The sequence below is a fragment of the Megascapheus bottae genome, chromosome 28 (genome assembly GCF_031878675.1).
Source record: "Megascapheus bottae isolate mThoBot1 chromosome 28, mThoBot2.hap1, whole genome shotgun sequence".
Taxonomy (NCBI): Eukaryota; Metazoa; Chordata; class Mammalia; order Rodentia; family Geomyidae; genus Megascapheus; species Megascapheus bottae.
In genome coordinates, this window is record NC_143536.1 from 15,193,372 (window position 1) to 15,210,779 (window position 17,408).

At 42.5% G+C, this 17,408-nt stretch overlaps 1 protein-coding gene across 7 annotated transcripts in view; it reads right to left on the reverse strand.

The window, feature by feature from the left end:
- Positions 1-17,408, reverse strand: part of Med15 (mediator complex subunit 15) — a 66,238-nt gene that overhangs the window by 24,570 nt on the left and 24,260 nt on the right. For 6 of the 7 annotated variants that reach the window (XM_090320602.1, XM_090320601.1, XM_090320600.1 and 3 more), the window contains exons 3-4: positions 2,330-2,381; positions 808-837 (exon numbers count right to left, since the gene is read on the reverse strand). In XM_090320602.1, the coding sequence (XP_090176728.1) occupies positions 808-837; positions 2,330-2,381 (82 nt within the window). The remainder of the gene's footprint in view (positions 1-807; positions 838-2,329; positions 2,382-17,408) is intronic. The other variant, XM_090320597.1, reaches the window with a different exon arrangement.

The following is a 17,408-nucleotide window of genomic DNA, read 5'->3' on the forward strand; positions in this document are numbered from 1 at the left end:
TGATAAAATCTTGAAATTAAGTGGGTGGCTCATGCCTGTAATCCTAGCTACTCAAGAGGCAGAAATCTGAGGACTATGGTTCAAAGCCAGCCCATGAGGCTCTTATTTCCAATAAACCACCAAAACCAGTGTTGGAATGCTAGCCTTGAGCAGAAAAGCACAGGGATAGTGCCGAAGCCCTACGGTCATGCCTCAGGAGTGGCACTAAAAATAAAGACAAAAATAAATAAAAATCTTGAAAATAAAGTAGAAAGGGGGGCCGGGAGTTTGGCCTAGTGGTAGAGTGCTTGCCTAGCATGCACAAAGACCCGAGTTTGATTCCTCGGTACCACACACATAGAAAAAAGCTGGAAGTGGTGCTGTGGCTCAAGTGGTAGAGCTCTAACCTTGAGAAAACTCAAGGACAGTGCTCAGGACCCAAGCCCAATCCCAGGACTGGCAATTTTTTTTTTTTGAAAATTAAAAAAAATAAAGTAAAAAGTTTTCTGAACTCAGCAATTTTCTAACTTGAGGAAGTAAATTCACAGCTATTCCATATGACATACCACTATGTATTATTATACTACATTTATCGTGACAGTTCTCTTCCAGAGAGCTCACGGCTTTGGAGAGGTATTACTGACTTCAGTTTGCAGGAAGGCAGGGTGGAAGAAAGGCTGGGGAATGGCTGGTCGCTGGTTTTGAATCCTTTGACTATTCCCTTCTCATAACAAGTTAACCAAGACACATGAAGGTGGCACTTCATTCCTGCCACTCTAAATCTGAGGCTTTCCGAAAATACTTTATTTCGAAAGGAAAAAGTCTTACCACTGACAGAAGCTTGAGATTTCTTGTTATCTATAGAAAAAAAAAACCACACACACACAAATCAATCAAGCAGTCTTCTTTTTTTTTTTTTTTTTTTTTTTTTTAAACTTTGCTGTTGTTGTTGGGTGGTGGTCATGGAACTTAATCTAGGCTTGGGTACTGTCCCAGAGCTCCTTTTTGCTCAAGGCTAACACTTTACCACTTGAGCTACAGTGCCAGCTTTTTCTGTGATTAACTGGAGATAAAAGAGTCTCATGAGCTGGGTGAAGTGGCTCGTGCCTATAATCCTAGCTACTCACTCAGGAGGCTGAGATCTGAGGATCATGATTCAAAACTAGCCCAGGCACTAAAATATCTGTGAGACTCCTATCTCTAATTAACCACTAGAAAATCAGAAGTGGCATAGCCTTGAGCTGAAGAGCTCAGGGACAACACCCAGGCTCAGAGTTAAAGTCCCACGACAAAAAAAAAAAGTGTGGAACAAACCCCGCTGAGCTATGGGGTTCTCAAATGTCTCCCCTTACCTCAATGACTGTTAGAGCTGCAGTTGCCTCTACAACCCACACAACCACAGGGAAATGGTGAGCTGATGTCAAGAAGAGCCTGTCTCCAATGCTTACACACTAGGGTGGGCAGGAAGGCTACTGGCTAAAACCCAGAATGGCCACAAGCACAGGTTCCCTTCATAAGCTCTGTATCCATCCGGAAGCGCTGGTTTTGAAAATTATTCTTTTTCTTCTTCCTCCTCCTCCTCTTCTTTTTTTGTCAGTCCCAGGGCTTGAACTCAGGGCCTGAGCACTCTCCTTGGGCTTTCTCAACGATAGAGCTCTATTTAGTACTTGAGCCACAGCACTACTTCTGGCCTTTTCCATTTACGTTGTATTGAGGAATCAAACTCGGGTATTCATGCATGCTAGGCAATCATTCTACCACTAGGCCAAATTCACAGCCCCTGAAAACTCATTTTTGAAGAGCCAGAGTTGCTGCTTCATCAGGCCCACAGCACCAAAGCGGAATCTTTTGCATCAAAGGGGTCAACACAGTACAAGGCAAACAGCAAGTAGTAAAGATGTAAAATGCTGACCTCAAAAGCTTCCAATTTCACAGGAATGTACATTTAGATCAGGCTTTTGTGGATCACTAAAAACATCTATTAGGTAAGGAAGTATCTGTTCTAGGGTAAATTGTGTTAAGAACTGCCTAGTGAAAACAGCAAAAATCCTATACAAAAGAAAACCAAGTGGACAAATGAGAATAGGAGCCCACTTTAGACCACTTGAAAGCCAGACTTTCCATTATGTCAGAATCTGAATTTTTGAGGTTGGGGGTGGGGTGGGGAGGATAATCTGAAATCAAATGTGGCACAGCGGGGGAGCTTCCCAGAAGCAGGCAAATGGATACAGATGTTCCAATTCATACAACCTACTCAGAAAGCCTTGCCCAGAAAAACCTCATCACACAGCAACAGAGCTGGGCCTCTCACAGAGATCATGACAACCCAGAAATGTGAAATCTTACTTACGAATGTCCCGAAAATGGATAATGAGCCGGGCCACCAGGGAAAGGTATTCATCCTAAAAATAAAAACAGGAAGCAATTTAATCCCCAGTGAGCAGTACAATCATGTGACTCTTTCTCCCATCCCCTCACCCTGCCCAACTGAGGTTCTTCCTGCAGGCCTGCTGGCCTCTGGGGCTGACTGAGATTACTCAGCTCAGCCTCCTCTGGAATCCGTCTCCCAGAGAGCTATCAGTGATCCTCCGAGGTCAATAAAAGACACAAAGAAATAAAGAAGCAAGAAGGGTACTGAGGGCCTTCAAAAGCCAGCTACTCCACCTAATAAGGACATTCAGTCGAGAAGGAGGTGGACAGGCATCTCAAGTCTCCTCTCAGGAGCTGGCCTGGGCGTACAGAGCCTCGCAGAAGCAGATGCAGGCAGCTGTTGCCTCTCCACTATTGGTATGGAAGTGCTTTCACTTTCATGCTCAGCCTGTTGCTGCCTTTCCCCTGCTGACGTAATATGTGCAGCCAATCTGCACGGAGTGCCCCTAGCTGTGCCTGCTGAGAATTGTGCTCTTCTGCTGACCACACAGGCAAAGGGAGCAATGCACCGCTTGAAGGTGGCAGATGAAAGCCACCACATGCCATGTTTTTTAAACTGCCCAACAGGGCCTGCCTCTACTGACTGTCCTTTATGTACCCCAAAACAGCACTACTTGGCTTTCCACAGAAATTACTATCATGTTCTGTGGTCAGTGAAAGGATGTCTGAGTAAAATCTTGTTTCCAAGAAGTATCCTTCCCTCCACAGAAATTCCCATCCTTCTGACAGGGCAGCAAAGAAGGGCAAAGCCAATCATTTCTGCCCAGTCTGCACACCTGGCTGTCCATTTAAGTCTTCAAGATACTGAGAGTTCACAAAATAGCAGACACATGATGCCAGGGGAACGGTATAGAAATGAAGACAACTGAATAAGAATTAAAAAAAAATTTAGGGCATGGCCTACATCTCTGTCATCCCTCAGCCATTTTCTCTCCACCTCCTACTAACCGGCCCTCAGCCCCCATTTCACACGCTGCTTTTCTAGCAAAAATTAGCACAGTGAAACATGAAAGGAGGAAGGCCCAAGGGAGAGTTGTTAGATCTACCACCAAAGTGACAGAGACAAAGAGTGCCTTGCGTTGGAACATACAGCACTGACGAGGTCCTGTCAGAACTCCCAACTTCTAATAACCCTATAAATAAATTTCCAGTTGGAATTATACAACATGCCAGGAGTGAAGGGAACCCCCATAGTTAGTATCTGTTGAAATATGGTCCCTGAAGGATGGTGGTAAATGGAGATCAAGAGTACCATATGAAGCTCAGGGACAACTATGGGGCAGAGACCCCTAGACCCAGCTAAGTACATGGAGCCTCTAGGTAAGGTCTAGACAGGTAATGGTATTCCCTTCTGCTTCAAAGTACCCCAGCGCTATTAGGATAGCCCAGAAAAAGGACTTAGTCTTCTTTTCCTGCTCACTATCAAAACTGTAAGTGTCCAAGCTGTAAGGCTGGATATTACAAGACTGTAAACGATAATCTATAGCAAGAGCAAGCAAAATTAACAGGTGCCAGAACAGCTATAAAAACTTTATGTGAGCCGGGACGGTGGCTCACCCCTGTGATCCTAGCTACTCAGGAAGCGGAGAGCTGAGGATCCCAGTTCAAAGCCAGCCTGGGCACTAAAGACCATAAGACTCTTATCTCCAGTTAACCTCTAGAAAATGGGAGATGGGGCTGTGGCGCAGGGGGCAAGGTGGTAGACTTGAGCTGAAGAGGTCAGGGATAACACCCAGGTCCAGGGATAGGTATCCCTGAGACAGCACCCAGGCCTAGAGTTCAAGCCGCATGACCCACAAAACAAACAAACAAACAAAAAGCCCTTTATGTAATCAAATATAACCATTATATTTAATATATATGTGAAAATGGAACCATGTAACTTGAGTGTACGGGAGAGGCAGTGGAGAGCCAAGGAAGATGCGACATTGATCAAGATTCATTGTACTTATAAACTAATATGTTAACTTGAAACTCCTTTGGAAACTTCTTAAAAGATTTAAAAAAGGGCTGGGACTATGGCTCAGTGGTAGAGTGCTTGCCTAGCATGTATGAAGCCCTTGGTTTGAGTCCTCAGTACATATAAATAGAAAAAGTCAGAGGGGCCAGGAGTTTGACCTAGTGCTAGAGTGCTTGCCTACCATGCATGAAGCCCTTGGGTTCAATTCCTTGGTTACCACATACACAGAAAAAGCTGGAAGTGGTGCTGTGGCCCAAGTGGTAAAACATTAGCCTTGAGAAAGTTCAAGGACAATGCCTAGGCCATGAGTTCAAGCCCCAGGATTGGACAAAAAAAAAAAAAACAGAAAAGAAAAAGTCAGAAGTAGCATTGTGGCTCAAGCAATATAGTAATAGCTTTGAGCAAATGAAGCTCACGGACATTGCCCAAGCCCTAAGTTCAAGCCCTAGGACTGGCCCCCCAAAAAAGATTTAAAAAGACTTCATATGTATTAGTGCCTTTTTTTTTTTTTTTTCTAGTCTAGGAGTTTGAATCTGGGTTCTGCCCCTGAATTTCTTTTGCTCAAGGAGAGTGTTCTACCACTTGAATCACAGTGCCACTTATGTCTTTGTTTTGTTTTTTAGTAGTTTATTGGTGCTAAGAGTCTCACAGACTTTCCTGCCCAGGCTCCTTCTGAGAAGTTAGGATTATAGGTGTGATCCACCAGTGCTCATTAGTACCTTTAATTCTCCTGACCACCCAATGAGGCATGCCTGAATTACCAACAAAATGTTAAAACTGATTTAGGGGCTTTAGATATGACTTGGTAGCATAGCATGGGCTTGGTATATGAACCCATAGGCCCTGGGTTTGATTCCTAGGACCTCCTACTATACACATAAAACCAGGTGCCAAGCCGGGCATGGTGGCTCATGCCTATAATCCTAACTACTCAGGAGGCTGAGATCTGAGGATCACAGTTCAAAGCCAGCCTGGGAACTAAAATCAATGAGACTCTTATCCCCAATTAACCACCACCAGAAAACCAGAAGTGACACTGTGGCTCCAGGGGCAGGGTGGTGGCCTTGAGCTGAGGAGCTCAGGGACAGTGCTCAGGCCCAGAGTTCAAGTCCCACGACCAACTCCCCCCACAAAAAAAAAGGGAGGAGCGAAGGAACTCAACACATCAACTCTTGCTAGATATGTGCTCATTCTTTCTTTATACTTTCTGTTTTTAGTTTGGATTCAGTACCATCTACTTGCTAGGCTGATACCATACCACTCGAGCTATTCCTCTAGCACTACTTTTTGTTGGGTATTTTGGAGATGGGAGTCTCATAGATCTGTCTGTCTGGGCTAGTTCTGAATTACAATTCTTAGGGCTAGGAACTTGGCTCAAGTGATACAGCACCTACCTAGTTTTGAACTACAATTGTCTCGATCTCAGCCCCCAGAATGGCTAGGATTATAGGTGTGAGTCTGGTGCTGACTTGCACAAAGACTCAGTGACAAGCCATGGAGTGATCTGCAGGAGAAAGCAGGAAGGAAACATGCAACCTTTCATATAGGACCCAAGAAATCCAAAACATAAATACTTAAATCTGCTAAAAGAAATATTACAAGGACAAACTATGATCACAGGTAAACAGCAAGTATCAAGAACTGAATTATAAATGGATATTTTCCAAACCTACTGTTACTAATTTTCACTTTGAAATCATGTAAAGCTTTCATTACTAAGACAACAAAATAGAATCCAAAGAAAAACATGTAATTCCTAAAATCCCAAAATAAACTTAGAAAAACAAGTCTGATATAAAATTGGTGGTAAATTATTTTTGAGAAGCCTTTTTGCTTTTTAAAAGGGAAACAAAAAGCCAAACTGCAAGTTCTCAATATAAGGGAGACATTTTAAGAATAAGCAGAGATGTGAAAGAATTTTAAGTTTTTAGTTTACACCTTGTCATTAGTGCTAATTTTAACCTGTTTTTCCTGAAACTATTTAAGAGCAAAGCAAGCAATGACATAAGAAGCCAAAATGTTCATATTAACAACAACAACAAAAGATACAGTAACAAAAAAATGAAACAAGTAAAAACTCTATGGTTAATTTGAAATGGAAATATTAGAGAGAAATTATGGGGCTTTCTTGATGCTACTATAAAACTGTTACAGACAGGCATGATGGCACATGCCTGCAATTCCAGCATCTAGGAGGCTGAGGCAGGAGGATTATGAGCTCAAGATCAACCTATGCTACACAGTGAGACTGTCTAAAAACAAAACAAAAAATTACAAACTCATGTTACTTATTAGTTCTGTTCACTATTAGGTTCAAACGCAACATGGAGGGCAGCACTCGTACTGCACTGCCTTCACAAGGACTCCAGGGTTCCAGCAGAGGAGCCCTAGTCCTATGGCCCTAGATGCCAAAGCAAAAGGGAGTCAAGGAAGGAGACTCCACTGTGACCAGAAGAGCTTAAGAGCTAGCAAGCTAACTGGGCAAGGATGAGGCCATCTAAACACACGAACTGCAATGACTGAAACACCAGATATGAAGCCCTTAAGGTCAGGATGTTATTCAAAGGAAAAGAATCCACCCACAGCCTCTGAGTACTTCTTGTGCTAGAAAGATCCCAAAGAGCATTCCTAAGGACTCCAAACAAACATTGCTTCAAAAAGTCAGCAGGGTGCTTGTGGCCTGTAATCCTAGCTACAGAGGAGGCTTGAGAATCACAGTTAAAAGCCAGCCTGGGCAGGAAAGTCCATGAGGCTCTGACCCCCAATTAACTACCAGAAAAAACAAAAACAGCCTGGCAGTTGTGGCGTGGTAGCTCACACCTATATCCTAGCTACTCAGGAGGCTGAGATTTGAGGATCAAGGTTCAAAGCCAGCTCAGAGACAAATGGATCTGAGACTTTTATCTCCAATTAACCTCTAAAAAATGGGAAGTGGGGCTTGGCTCCAGGGTAGGTAGTAGCCTTGAGCTGAAGAGCTCAAGGACAGTGCTCAGGAAGAGTTCAAGCCTTGGGGGGGGGGGATGGTGGCTCACACCTGTAATCCTGACTACTCAGGACACTTATCTCCACTTAACTCCTAGAAAACGGGAAGTAGGACTTGGCACAAGGGTAGGGCAGTAGCCTTGAGCTGAAGGGCACAGGGACAACACCCAGGCTAAGTTCAAGCCCCATGACCCACCAAAAAAAAAAAAAAAAAAAAGAGCTCAGGGACAGTATTTAAGCCCTGAGTTCAAGAACCATGACTAACCCCCCCCACTCCCTCCCCCCAAAGCCAAGTCATCTGGTTAATGGCAGAAAACTCTTTCTTTCTTTTTCTTTTTTGGTGCAGGAATGATATTCCTGGAAATTGAACTCAAGTCTCCTAATAAGTGTCCTACCACATGAGCCACACCCTGTATCTTTTAATATTGGTTTTTCAGATAGTCTCACGCTTGTGAGTGCTGGCCTTAAACAGCAATGCTATCTCATCTCCAAAGCAGCTGGGACAGTGGGCATATACCACCATGTCTGGCTAGAAGACCCTCTTTATAGAAACATGTGATATATGTGGGAGCCAGAATTCCATCCTTAAATAATGGAACTATCAGGTGATGATGGGGAGCTTTCACAAGGGAAGAGTAGGTTGCTGCTCTCCAAATTTCTTTTATTCCTTTTTTTTTCTTTTTTCTTTTTTCTTTTTGCCAGTCCTGGGCTTGAGCTCAGGGCCTGAGCACTGTCCTTGGATTTTTTTCAAGGCTAGAGTTCTACCACTTGAGTCTCAGCACCACTTCTGGCTTTTTTCTATGTATGTGGTACCGAGGAATCGAACCAGAGCCTTCGTGCATGTTAGGCAAGCACTCTACCACTAGGCCAAACTGCTGGCTCCTGCTTTCCAAATTTCAAACAACTGTGATACCAAGAGGTCACCCTGGATACATTTTTTTATTACAACTACTGCACTTGCCTCTTTCCTTCTCCCATTCAGTTCACAACTGAGGGGCAGGCAGGAGTCAGGTATCTCCAGAGGCTTCAGGCTGTGTTGGAAGGCCCACAAGACTGCTGGGCCATTACTTTACAAGGCCACAAGAGACATGAGGAAGACAGTAGACCCTCATCTGGATACTACCATCACAACTTTTAGAACCTTTTTATCACTGTACTTCAACATATCATGAGAAACCGAGGAAGCGCAGGTGCCCATTTGGATTCTGATTTAAATAAGCCAGCCACTGGGAAAAATGTAAAGGAATCCAATGTATAACAAACTGTAGTACACAAGGATCAGTGGTGTGAAGACTGAACACTTAAGAGAAGGGATACAGACATGGGAAGGCACATCAAATTGGAGTTCCAGGATAGATATTTTATGTCTCTCTAAAAGTTTTTCTAGTAGATTTTAAAATATAGCAACCAAGCTAGGCATGATGGTTCACACCTGTAATCCTAGCTACTCAGGTTGAGATCTGAGGATCAAAGTTCAAAGCCAGCCAGGGCACTAATTAACCATAGAAAACTGGAAGTGGTGCTGTGGCTCCAGGGGTAGGGCAGTAGCCTTGAGCTGAAGAGCTCAGGGACAGCACCCAGGTCCAGAGTTCAAGTGCCATGACTGACAAAAAATAATAATAAAAAAATAAAATAAAAATAAGCAACCAAGTGTAATCGTGCACAGCTGTAATTCCAGCTAGCATAGATCACAGAAGGGCAAGCCACTAGAGACCTAATCAAGAAAGCTCCAATAGTGTCCTCTGCCTCTCTACACTCAAATAAACCATGTTGCCCTGCCTTGCTGTGGAATGGAGGATGGACAGACTTGTTCTCCCATCACTTTCACTTTCTATTTAAAAAATGAATTGGTTTACTGATGTACAATTCACTTTCCACACATTTAAAGTAGAGGGGAGGGAAAGTGGGAGAAAAACATGGGAAGGGGTAAAATGTTCAAGAAGTAATATACTCACTCACTACCTTACAAATGTAACTCTAACCCCTCTATACATCACCGTAACAATAAAAATTAAGTATACCATTTGATGTAGCTTAGTGGTAGAGTGTACACTGAACATTTGTGAGGCCCTAAGTTTGATCCTAACATTACAAAACAAAGTGGGCAGAGGGAAAGATAAAGTGATGTATATCATTTAATTGTTTTGGTGTGTTTAGAATTGTGCTGCATTGCTATCAATTTTAGAACATTTTCAACACTCCAAAAGGAAGCTCAGTTCCTCCTATAGCATTCCTGGCCCTAAAGAACCAACTAATTAACTGTCATTTGTTAAGTAACAGATCTTAGTATGTTAGGTCCAATTCCCTGGAACCTACAAATGTTACCTGTTACTTACTCTTTGTAGTTGTTTAAAGATTTTGAGATAGTTAGCCTAGATTGTCTAGGTAGGCCTTAATCAAATGTATCCTCATAACAGGGAAATTCCACACTCAAAGAGAAGACACACAGAGCAGAGAATGAGTTCATCCGTTGATGAAGCCGTGGGCTTTCAGAACTGGAGAAACAGCCACATGCCAAGGAATAGCAGTAGCTACTACAAGCTGGAAGGTACAAGGAAGATCTCCCTGAGAATCCTGCCTCCAAGGGAAAGCAGCCTTGCTGACATGGTGACTTTGACGCAGTGTTAACGCTATTAATTTTATATTTTGTGCCTTAAGAATGACGAGACCAATGGGGCGGGGAGTTTGGCCTAGTGGTAGAGTGCTTGCCTAGCATGCACAAAGACCTGGGTTCAACTCCTCAGTACCACATATATAGAAAAAAGCTGGAAGTGGTGCTGTGGCTCAAGTGGTAGAGCTCTAGCCTTGTGAGAAAGCCCAAGGACAGCGCTCAGGCCCTGAGCTCAAGCCCAGGACTGGCAAAAAAAAAAAAAAAAAAAAAAAAAAAAAAAAAAAAGAAAAGAAAAGAAAAGAAAAGGTTCAAGGATGGTACCCAGGCCCTGAGTTCAAATCCCAGTGCTGGCAAAAATAAAGAAATTAAAAAAAAAAAAGAATGAGGAGACCAAGATTCTGCTCTTTCAAGCAACCAAATTGTAATTATTTGTACTACAAGTAACTCCTACTTATAGTAGGAATAAGAGAAGGTTGTTATCAGGAATGGTGTCTTGATGGTAGATTTGGGACTGGACAATGAGAACATATCAGAAGAACTCTGAGCAGCTTAAGAGAAAGGGACCAGAGTGCCTTAAGCAAGCTATTGGTAGAAATAGAGATATTAGTCTCTATCTTAAATGAATGACCTGTCTGTCTATCAAGTCATTTCATCCATATGCTAGAATGTTATTTGGTCATATTAAGGGAATGAACAATTGTTTTGAAAGATGAGAGAAAATTTAGATTGTTTTTAAGAATATATGTACCATCAAAAAGAATGGTGTTATAGTTGGGGATGCTCAGTAGTTGAGCACTTGTTTAACATATAGGTTATGGGTTCAATCCCCAGCACTTTAAACAAGTAACCAAACAAACCTCCTTCCATTCCCACCACCAAAGATACTGGTAGAAAATTACTAACATTAATTCTCAGAAGACTACAGAGGAAACAGGAACATGTTATTGAAAACAGTAGCAAAGATCATCACCGAGACACTGTCAAAGTTTAGCTGTATTGTGGCCTTTAGTTTATAGAAGGCAAAATACTAAGTAATGACTTGCTTATTTGACTGAGTACGTTTCTTTTTCTTTTTCTTTTTTTTTTTAACTAGTCCTGGGCTTGAGCTCAGGGCCTGAGCACTGTCCTTGGACTTTCTCAAGGCTAGAGCTCTACCACTTGAGCCTCAGCACCACTTCTGGCTTTTTTTCTATATGTGGTACTGAGGAATCGAACCCGGGTCTTCATGCATGCTAGGCAAGCACTTTAACCACGAGGCCAAACTCCCGGCCCTGACTGAGTACGTTTCTAATCAAAAGGATGAGGGTTATCTTGGTTTCTTTCTTCTTGTTTCATGTAGTACAATGTAAAAGGAACAAAACTATAGAGAGAAAAAAACCCATTAAGCCAAACAAAACTGCACTTAATTTTAGAAATTCTGAGTTGTTCAGATTGGAAAAGGCAAGCATGCGAGCAAGCTAATGAAGATGAATAGAAAGTGTGTCATGAGCCAGGCTCAGCAGCTCATGCCTAAAATCCTAGCTATACAGGAGACTGAGATTGGGAGGATAATAGCTTGAGGCCAGCCTAGACAAAAAAGTTTGTAAGATGTCCTTAACATGGAACTGGGAATGTGGCTTAGTGGTACAGTGCTTGCCTAACAAGCATAAAGCTCTGGGTTTGATTTCTCAGCAACACATAAACAGAAAAAGCCCAAAGTGGCACTGTACCTCAAGTAGTAGAGTGGTAATCTTGAGCAAAAGAAGCTTAGAAACAGTACCCAGGCCCTGAGTTTAATCCCTAGTGCTGGCAAGAAAAAAAAAAGTCCTTAACTAATAGCTGGGCACAGTGGTGAGCAATGCAGAAAACTGGGAAATTCCGGGCCAGGGGCCAGGGACATGGCCTAGTGGTAGAGGGATTGCCTAGCATGCACGAAGCCCTGGGTTCAATTCCTCAATACTACAAACACAGAAAAAGCCAGAAGTGGCAGAGTGCTAGCCTGGAGCAGAAAAGTGTCCAAAGACAGTGCCTAGGCCCTGAGTTCAAGACTCAGGACTGGTTAAAAAAAAAAAAAGTTCCAGACTAGCCTGGACAAAAAATTTCCAAGATTCCATTTCGACTAAAGAATCTGGGCATTATAGAATACACCTGTCATCCCAACTATGGTGGGAGCATAAAACAGGGAGATCACAGTCTAGGCATGAGTCCAGGAAAAAAAGCATGATTATCACAAAAATAATAAGGTTCAATAGGTGCCCTCCTAACAGGTATAAAGCCCTGAGTTCATATCCCAGTACCATCAATAAAGAAAGAGAGCTGGGCACTTGTGGCTCATACCTGTAAATCTTAGCTACCCAGAAGCCTGAGATTGCAGCATCATAGTTTAAAGTCAGTCTAGGTAGGAAAAGTCATCTCTATCTCCAATCAACCACTAGAAAACAGGAAGTGGAGCTGTGGTTCAAAGTGGCAGAGCACTAGCCTTGGACACAAAGCTCAAGGACAGCACCCACACTCTGAGTTCAAGTCACATGATGACCAAAAAAAAAAGCATATTCTGGACAGACTAAGAATATGGCTGGGGCAATTTTGCTAGTGCCAAAGAACAGATTCAAGATTCGTGAATTCCCTCATTTGTTTCATATGCCATGAAAAGGGATAAAATGATCTCAGATCTACGGAGAAAGCTCATTCAACAGTATGCATATCACATATACATGAGAATCTTGAAAACATGCTAGCACAAACACTTCCAGCTTGGACTAAAAGGTTCCGATAGGAAATAAAAATCAAGTGTTAAATTCTCAAAACACTACAGATAGGAAATAGGCTGATAAAATTACTCAACTGAAGGGAGCTGGGGGCAGATAAGTGGGAGAAAAACATGGGATGGGGTAACAATGTTCAAGAAATAATATTTGTACTACCTTCTGAATGTAACTGTAACCCTTCTATACATCACCTTTATAGTAAAAAAAATTTTTAAGTACTGTGAAAAAAAAATATTCAACTGGTTGGGTGTGGTAGTCCACACCTATAATTGCAGCACACAGAAGGTGGAAAGTCAAGGATTTTAAGTTTAAGAGCAGTCTAGGCTATACTGTAAGGTCTTTTTTGTTTTGCAAGGGTGGGGGAGAGGGCAGGGAGAGAGGTGTGGGAGAGAAGTGGAGAGAGAGACCGAGACAAAGACAACAATCTGGAGACTTCAAAGCCTCCAAGTCTGTAGTAATTTATGAGAGCAGCCATAGAAAATTAATTATCTCTAACAATTTACCTATTATGGACATTCTGTAAAGATATAAAAATATATTCATAAGCAAGGCACTGATGGCTCACACTTGAATTCTAGCTACTCAGGAGGCTGAGATCTGAGGATCACAGTTCAAAGCCCAGGAGGAAAGGCTATGAAACTCTTATTTCAATTAACTATCAGAAAACTAGAAGTGGAGCTACGGCTCAAAGTGGTTGAGTGCTAGCCTTGAGCAGAAAAGCTAAGGGACAGTGTATAAGCTTTGAGTTCAAGACCCATGACAGACCAAAAAAAAAAAAAAAAAGATGTATTCATACATGTGATCCTTTGTGTATGCTTTATTTCATATATAATTCTTTTTCTTTTTTTGTTGGGATGGTTCCACTTTTTGGCTATTATGAACACTGTACAAGTTTTTATGTGGACATATGGTTCCATGTATCTTGAAAAGATATATGCATAGGATTGTATATATAGATGTATATCTATACCTAAGAAGTAAAATGGCAACTCCCTAATTTTTTTTTTCTTTTCATTTTTTTTTCCCCCAGTCCTGGGCTTGAGCTCAGGGCCTGAGCACTATCCCTGGACTTTCTCAAGGCTAGAGCTCTACCACTTGAGCCTCAGCACCATTTCCAGCTTTTTTTTCTATGTATGTGGTACCGAGGAATTGAACCCGGGCCTCTGTGCATGCTAGGCAAGCACTCTACCACTACCGGCCCCCTCCCTAATTTTTTTTTAAAAAAGAAACAGCCATATTGCAGTCTATAGCAGTTGTACCATTTCATATTTCCGCTGGGAATGTATGATGGTTTCTCTACATCTTTGACAACGCTGCTTATTATCTACTTGGTTTTGTTTTGTTTTTAAGCCTACATGAAACCAAAACTTCAAATTCTTGAGCTCATCTGATTCTTCAGTCTCAGCCTCCTAAGTTTTGGGTATGCTCCTGGCCTGCCATAGTAATTAAAAAAAAAAAATCAGTTTGGTATTGGTACAAGAATAGGCCTGAGGATCAATGGAACAAAATAGAAAACCAAAAAATAAACCCACAGACATATAGCCACCTAATATTTGATAAGAAGGCCAAAAACATAGGTTAGAAGAAAGACAGTCTCTTCAAACAAATGGTGCTGGCAAAATTGGCTATCCATGTGCAGGAAACTGAAGGAAAGTCCTTATATATCACCTTGTACCAGAATCAATTCAAAATGATCAAAGACCTCAATGTAAGGCCAGACACCATGAAAATATTACAGGAAGGGGTAGGGGAAATATGAGGACTCCTAGGCATGGGTCAAACTTCCCAAGATCCAGAATCACAACAAATTGAGGAAGGCCTGGATAAATGAGACTATATCAAACTAAAGAATTTCTGCATGGCAAAGGATAAGTAGAAAGCCAACAGAAGGGAAAAAGATTTTTACCAGCCATACATCAGACAAGGGCTTCATATCTAAAATATTCTTAGAGCTCAAAAAAATTAAACCCCTCAAACATAAATCCACAAAAAACTCAACAAATGGGGCTGGGATGTGGCTTAGTGGTATACTACTTGCCTAGCATACATAAAGCCCTGCATTAGATTCCTCAGTATCACATAAAAAGAAAAAAGCTGGAAGTGGCAATTGAGGCTCCAGTGGTAGACTGTTAACCTCAAGCAAAAGCAGCTCAGGGACAGTGCTCAAGACCCAGCACTGGTGTGTGTGTGTGCGCGCGCGCAGCGCGCGCGCGCACGCACACACACACACACACACACACACAATCAATCAATCAATCAATGGGCAAATGAAGCCAGGGCAGTAGCTTATATCTGTAATGAAAGCTATTTAGGAGGCAGAGAAAAGGATCACAATTCAAAACCTGTCCTCAATTAATAATCAAGGCATTATGTTATGTGCCTTCGGTATGTACCAGCTACACCAGAGGCTCTAATAGGAGGATTACTGTCAAGAGATTGGCAAAAACAGGGTGAAAAGCCAAAAAAAAAAAAAAAAAAGAGCCAGGAGCTGTGTAATCCTAGGTACTCAGGGGATTGAGATCCGAGAATCACAGTTCAAGGATAATCTGGGCACAAAAGTCTGTAAGAGTTTTTATCTCCAAAAACTATTCAGAAAAGGCTGGAAGTGGCACGCACTAGCCTTGAACACAAACAGGCTCAGGGATAATTCCTATGTCCAATTCAAATCCTAAGACCAGCAGAGAAAAGAGAGAGGGGGGTGGGAGGGAAGGGAAGGGAAAAGCAAAGAACAACTGGGGGTGTAGCTCAAGTGATAGACAACTGATCTAGCATGTATAGGGCCTGAGTTCAAACCTTAGTAGTACCAATCTCCCTCTTAAAAAAAAAAAAAAAGAAAGGGGTCGGGAGTTTGGCCTAGTGGTTAAAGTGCTTGCTTAGCATGCACGAAGACCCGGGTTCAATTCCTCCGTACCACATACATAGAAAAAAGCCAGAAATAGTGCTGAGGCTCAAGCGGTAGAGCTCTAGCCTTAAGAAAATCCAAGGACAGTGCTCAGTCCCTGAGCTCAAGCCCAGGACTGGCCAAAAAAAAAAAAAAAAAAAGAAAGGAAAAGCCAACGAAAGAAAAAGTAGGGCCAGAAGTAGGGTCAGGAGTTTGGCTTAGTGGTAGAGTGCTTGCTTAGCATGCACGAAGACCCAGATTCCACATACATAGAAAATGCCTCAAGTGGTGCTGTGACTCAATTGGTAGAGGTCTAGCCTTGAGAAAGCCCAAGGATAGTGTTCAGGCCCTGAGCTCAAGCCCAGGTCTGGCAAAAAAACAAATAAAATAAAAAAAAAAGAAGGGCTGGGAGTTTGGCCTAGTTGTAGAGTGCTCACCTAGCATGCATGAAAACCTGGGTTCAATTTCTTGGTACCACATACATAGAAAAAAGCCAGAAGTGGTGCTGAGGCTCAAGTGGTAGAGCTCTAGCCTTGAGAAAGTCCAAGGACAGTGCTCAGGCCCTGAGCTAGGGAGAGGGAGGGAGAGGGAGGGAGAGGGAGAGAGGGAGGGAGGGAGAGAGGGAGAGAGGGAGAGAGAGAGAGAGAGAGAGAGAGAGAGAGAGAGAGAGAGAGAGAGAGAGAGAGAGAGAGACACCAGACTGGTGGCTCATTCCTGTAATTCTACCTACTCAGGAGGCTGAGATCTGGTCCAGGATCAAATTCAAAGCCTACCTAGGTACTAAAGTCTGTGAGTCTCTTATCTCCAATTAACCACTAGAAAACCTGAAGTGGTATTGTGCCTCAAGGGGTAGAGTGGTAGCCTTGAGCTGAAGAGCTCAAGGACAACACCCAGGCTGAGAGTTCATGCCCATGACCAACAAAAAAAAAAAAGAAAAGAAAAAGTAGAAGCCGGTCACCTGTAATCCTACTCAGAAGGCTGAAATGTAGTGCTGTAGCTAATAGTAGAGTGCTGGTAGTGAAGGATACAAATAAACATTTCTCTAAAGAGAGAGAAAAAGAGAGAGAGAGTGTGTGTGAGTGTGTGTATGTGTGTGTGTGGCCAAGAAACAACCATACTCAACATAATTTGTCACCTGACAAATGCAAATCCAAAACCTCAATGAGGTACCATAATGGTTGTTATATAAAAGACAATACTTGGGGATTGCGGGGGGGGGGGGGGGGGAATGGGTACCAAGACATGTGAAAGGGTATCAATGTATGTGAATTAATGCACCTTCTATCTGGCAAATATCATGTAACCCTTTTACTAATTACAATAAAAAAAAATAAGACAATACTAAGGGTTAAGAAGAAACCAGACTCTTGTAAGGTGGTGGTGGGTTTCAAAAACCACCTGGTAGGACCGCAGCATGGCTTAGTGGTAGAGTGCTTGCCTAGCATCCATGAAGCCCTGGGTATGATTCCTCGCTGCCACATACACAGAAAAAGCTGGATGTATTGCTGTGGCTTAGGTGGTAGAACACTAGCCTTGAGAAGGCCCAAGAATAGTGCTCAGGCCTTGAGTTCAAGCCCCAGGACAGGCAAAAACAAAAAACAACAACAATAACAAAAACAGACCGCTTGGTAATTCCTTAAAAGGTTAAACACAACCTAGTAACTCCACCTGTAGGTATGTCCACATAAAAACTTGTAAACAAATATAACAGAATTATTCATGATAGACAAAAGGTAGAAACAAGCCATATGTTAAAAATGACAAGTGGAGCCAGGTGTGGTAGCTCACCCCTATAATCCTAGCTACTCAGGAGGCTGA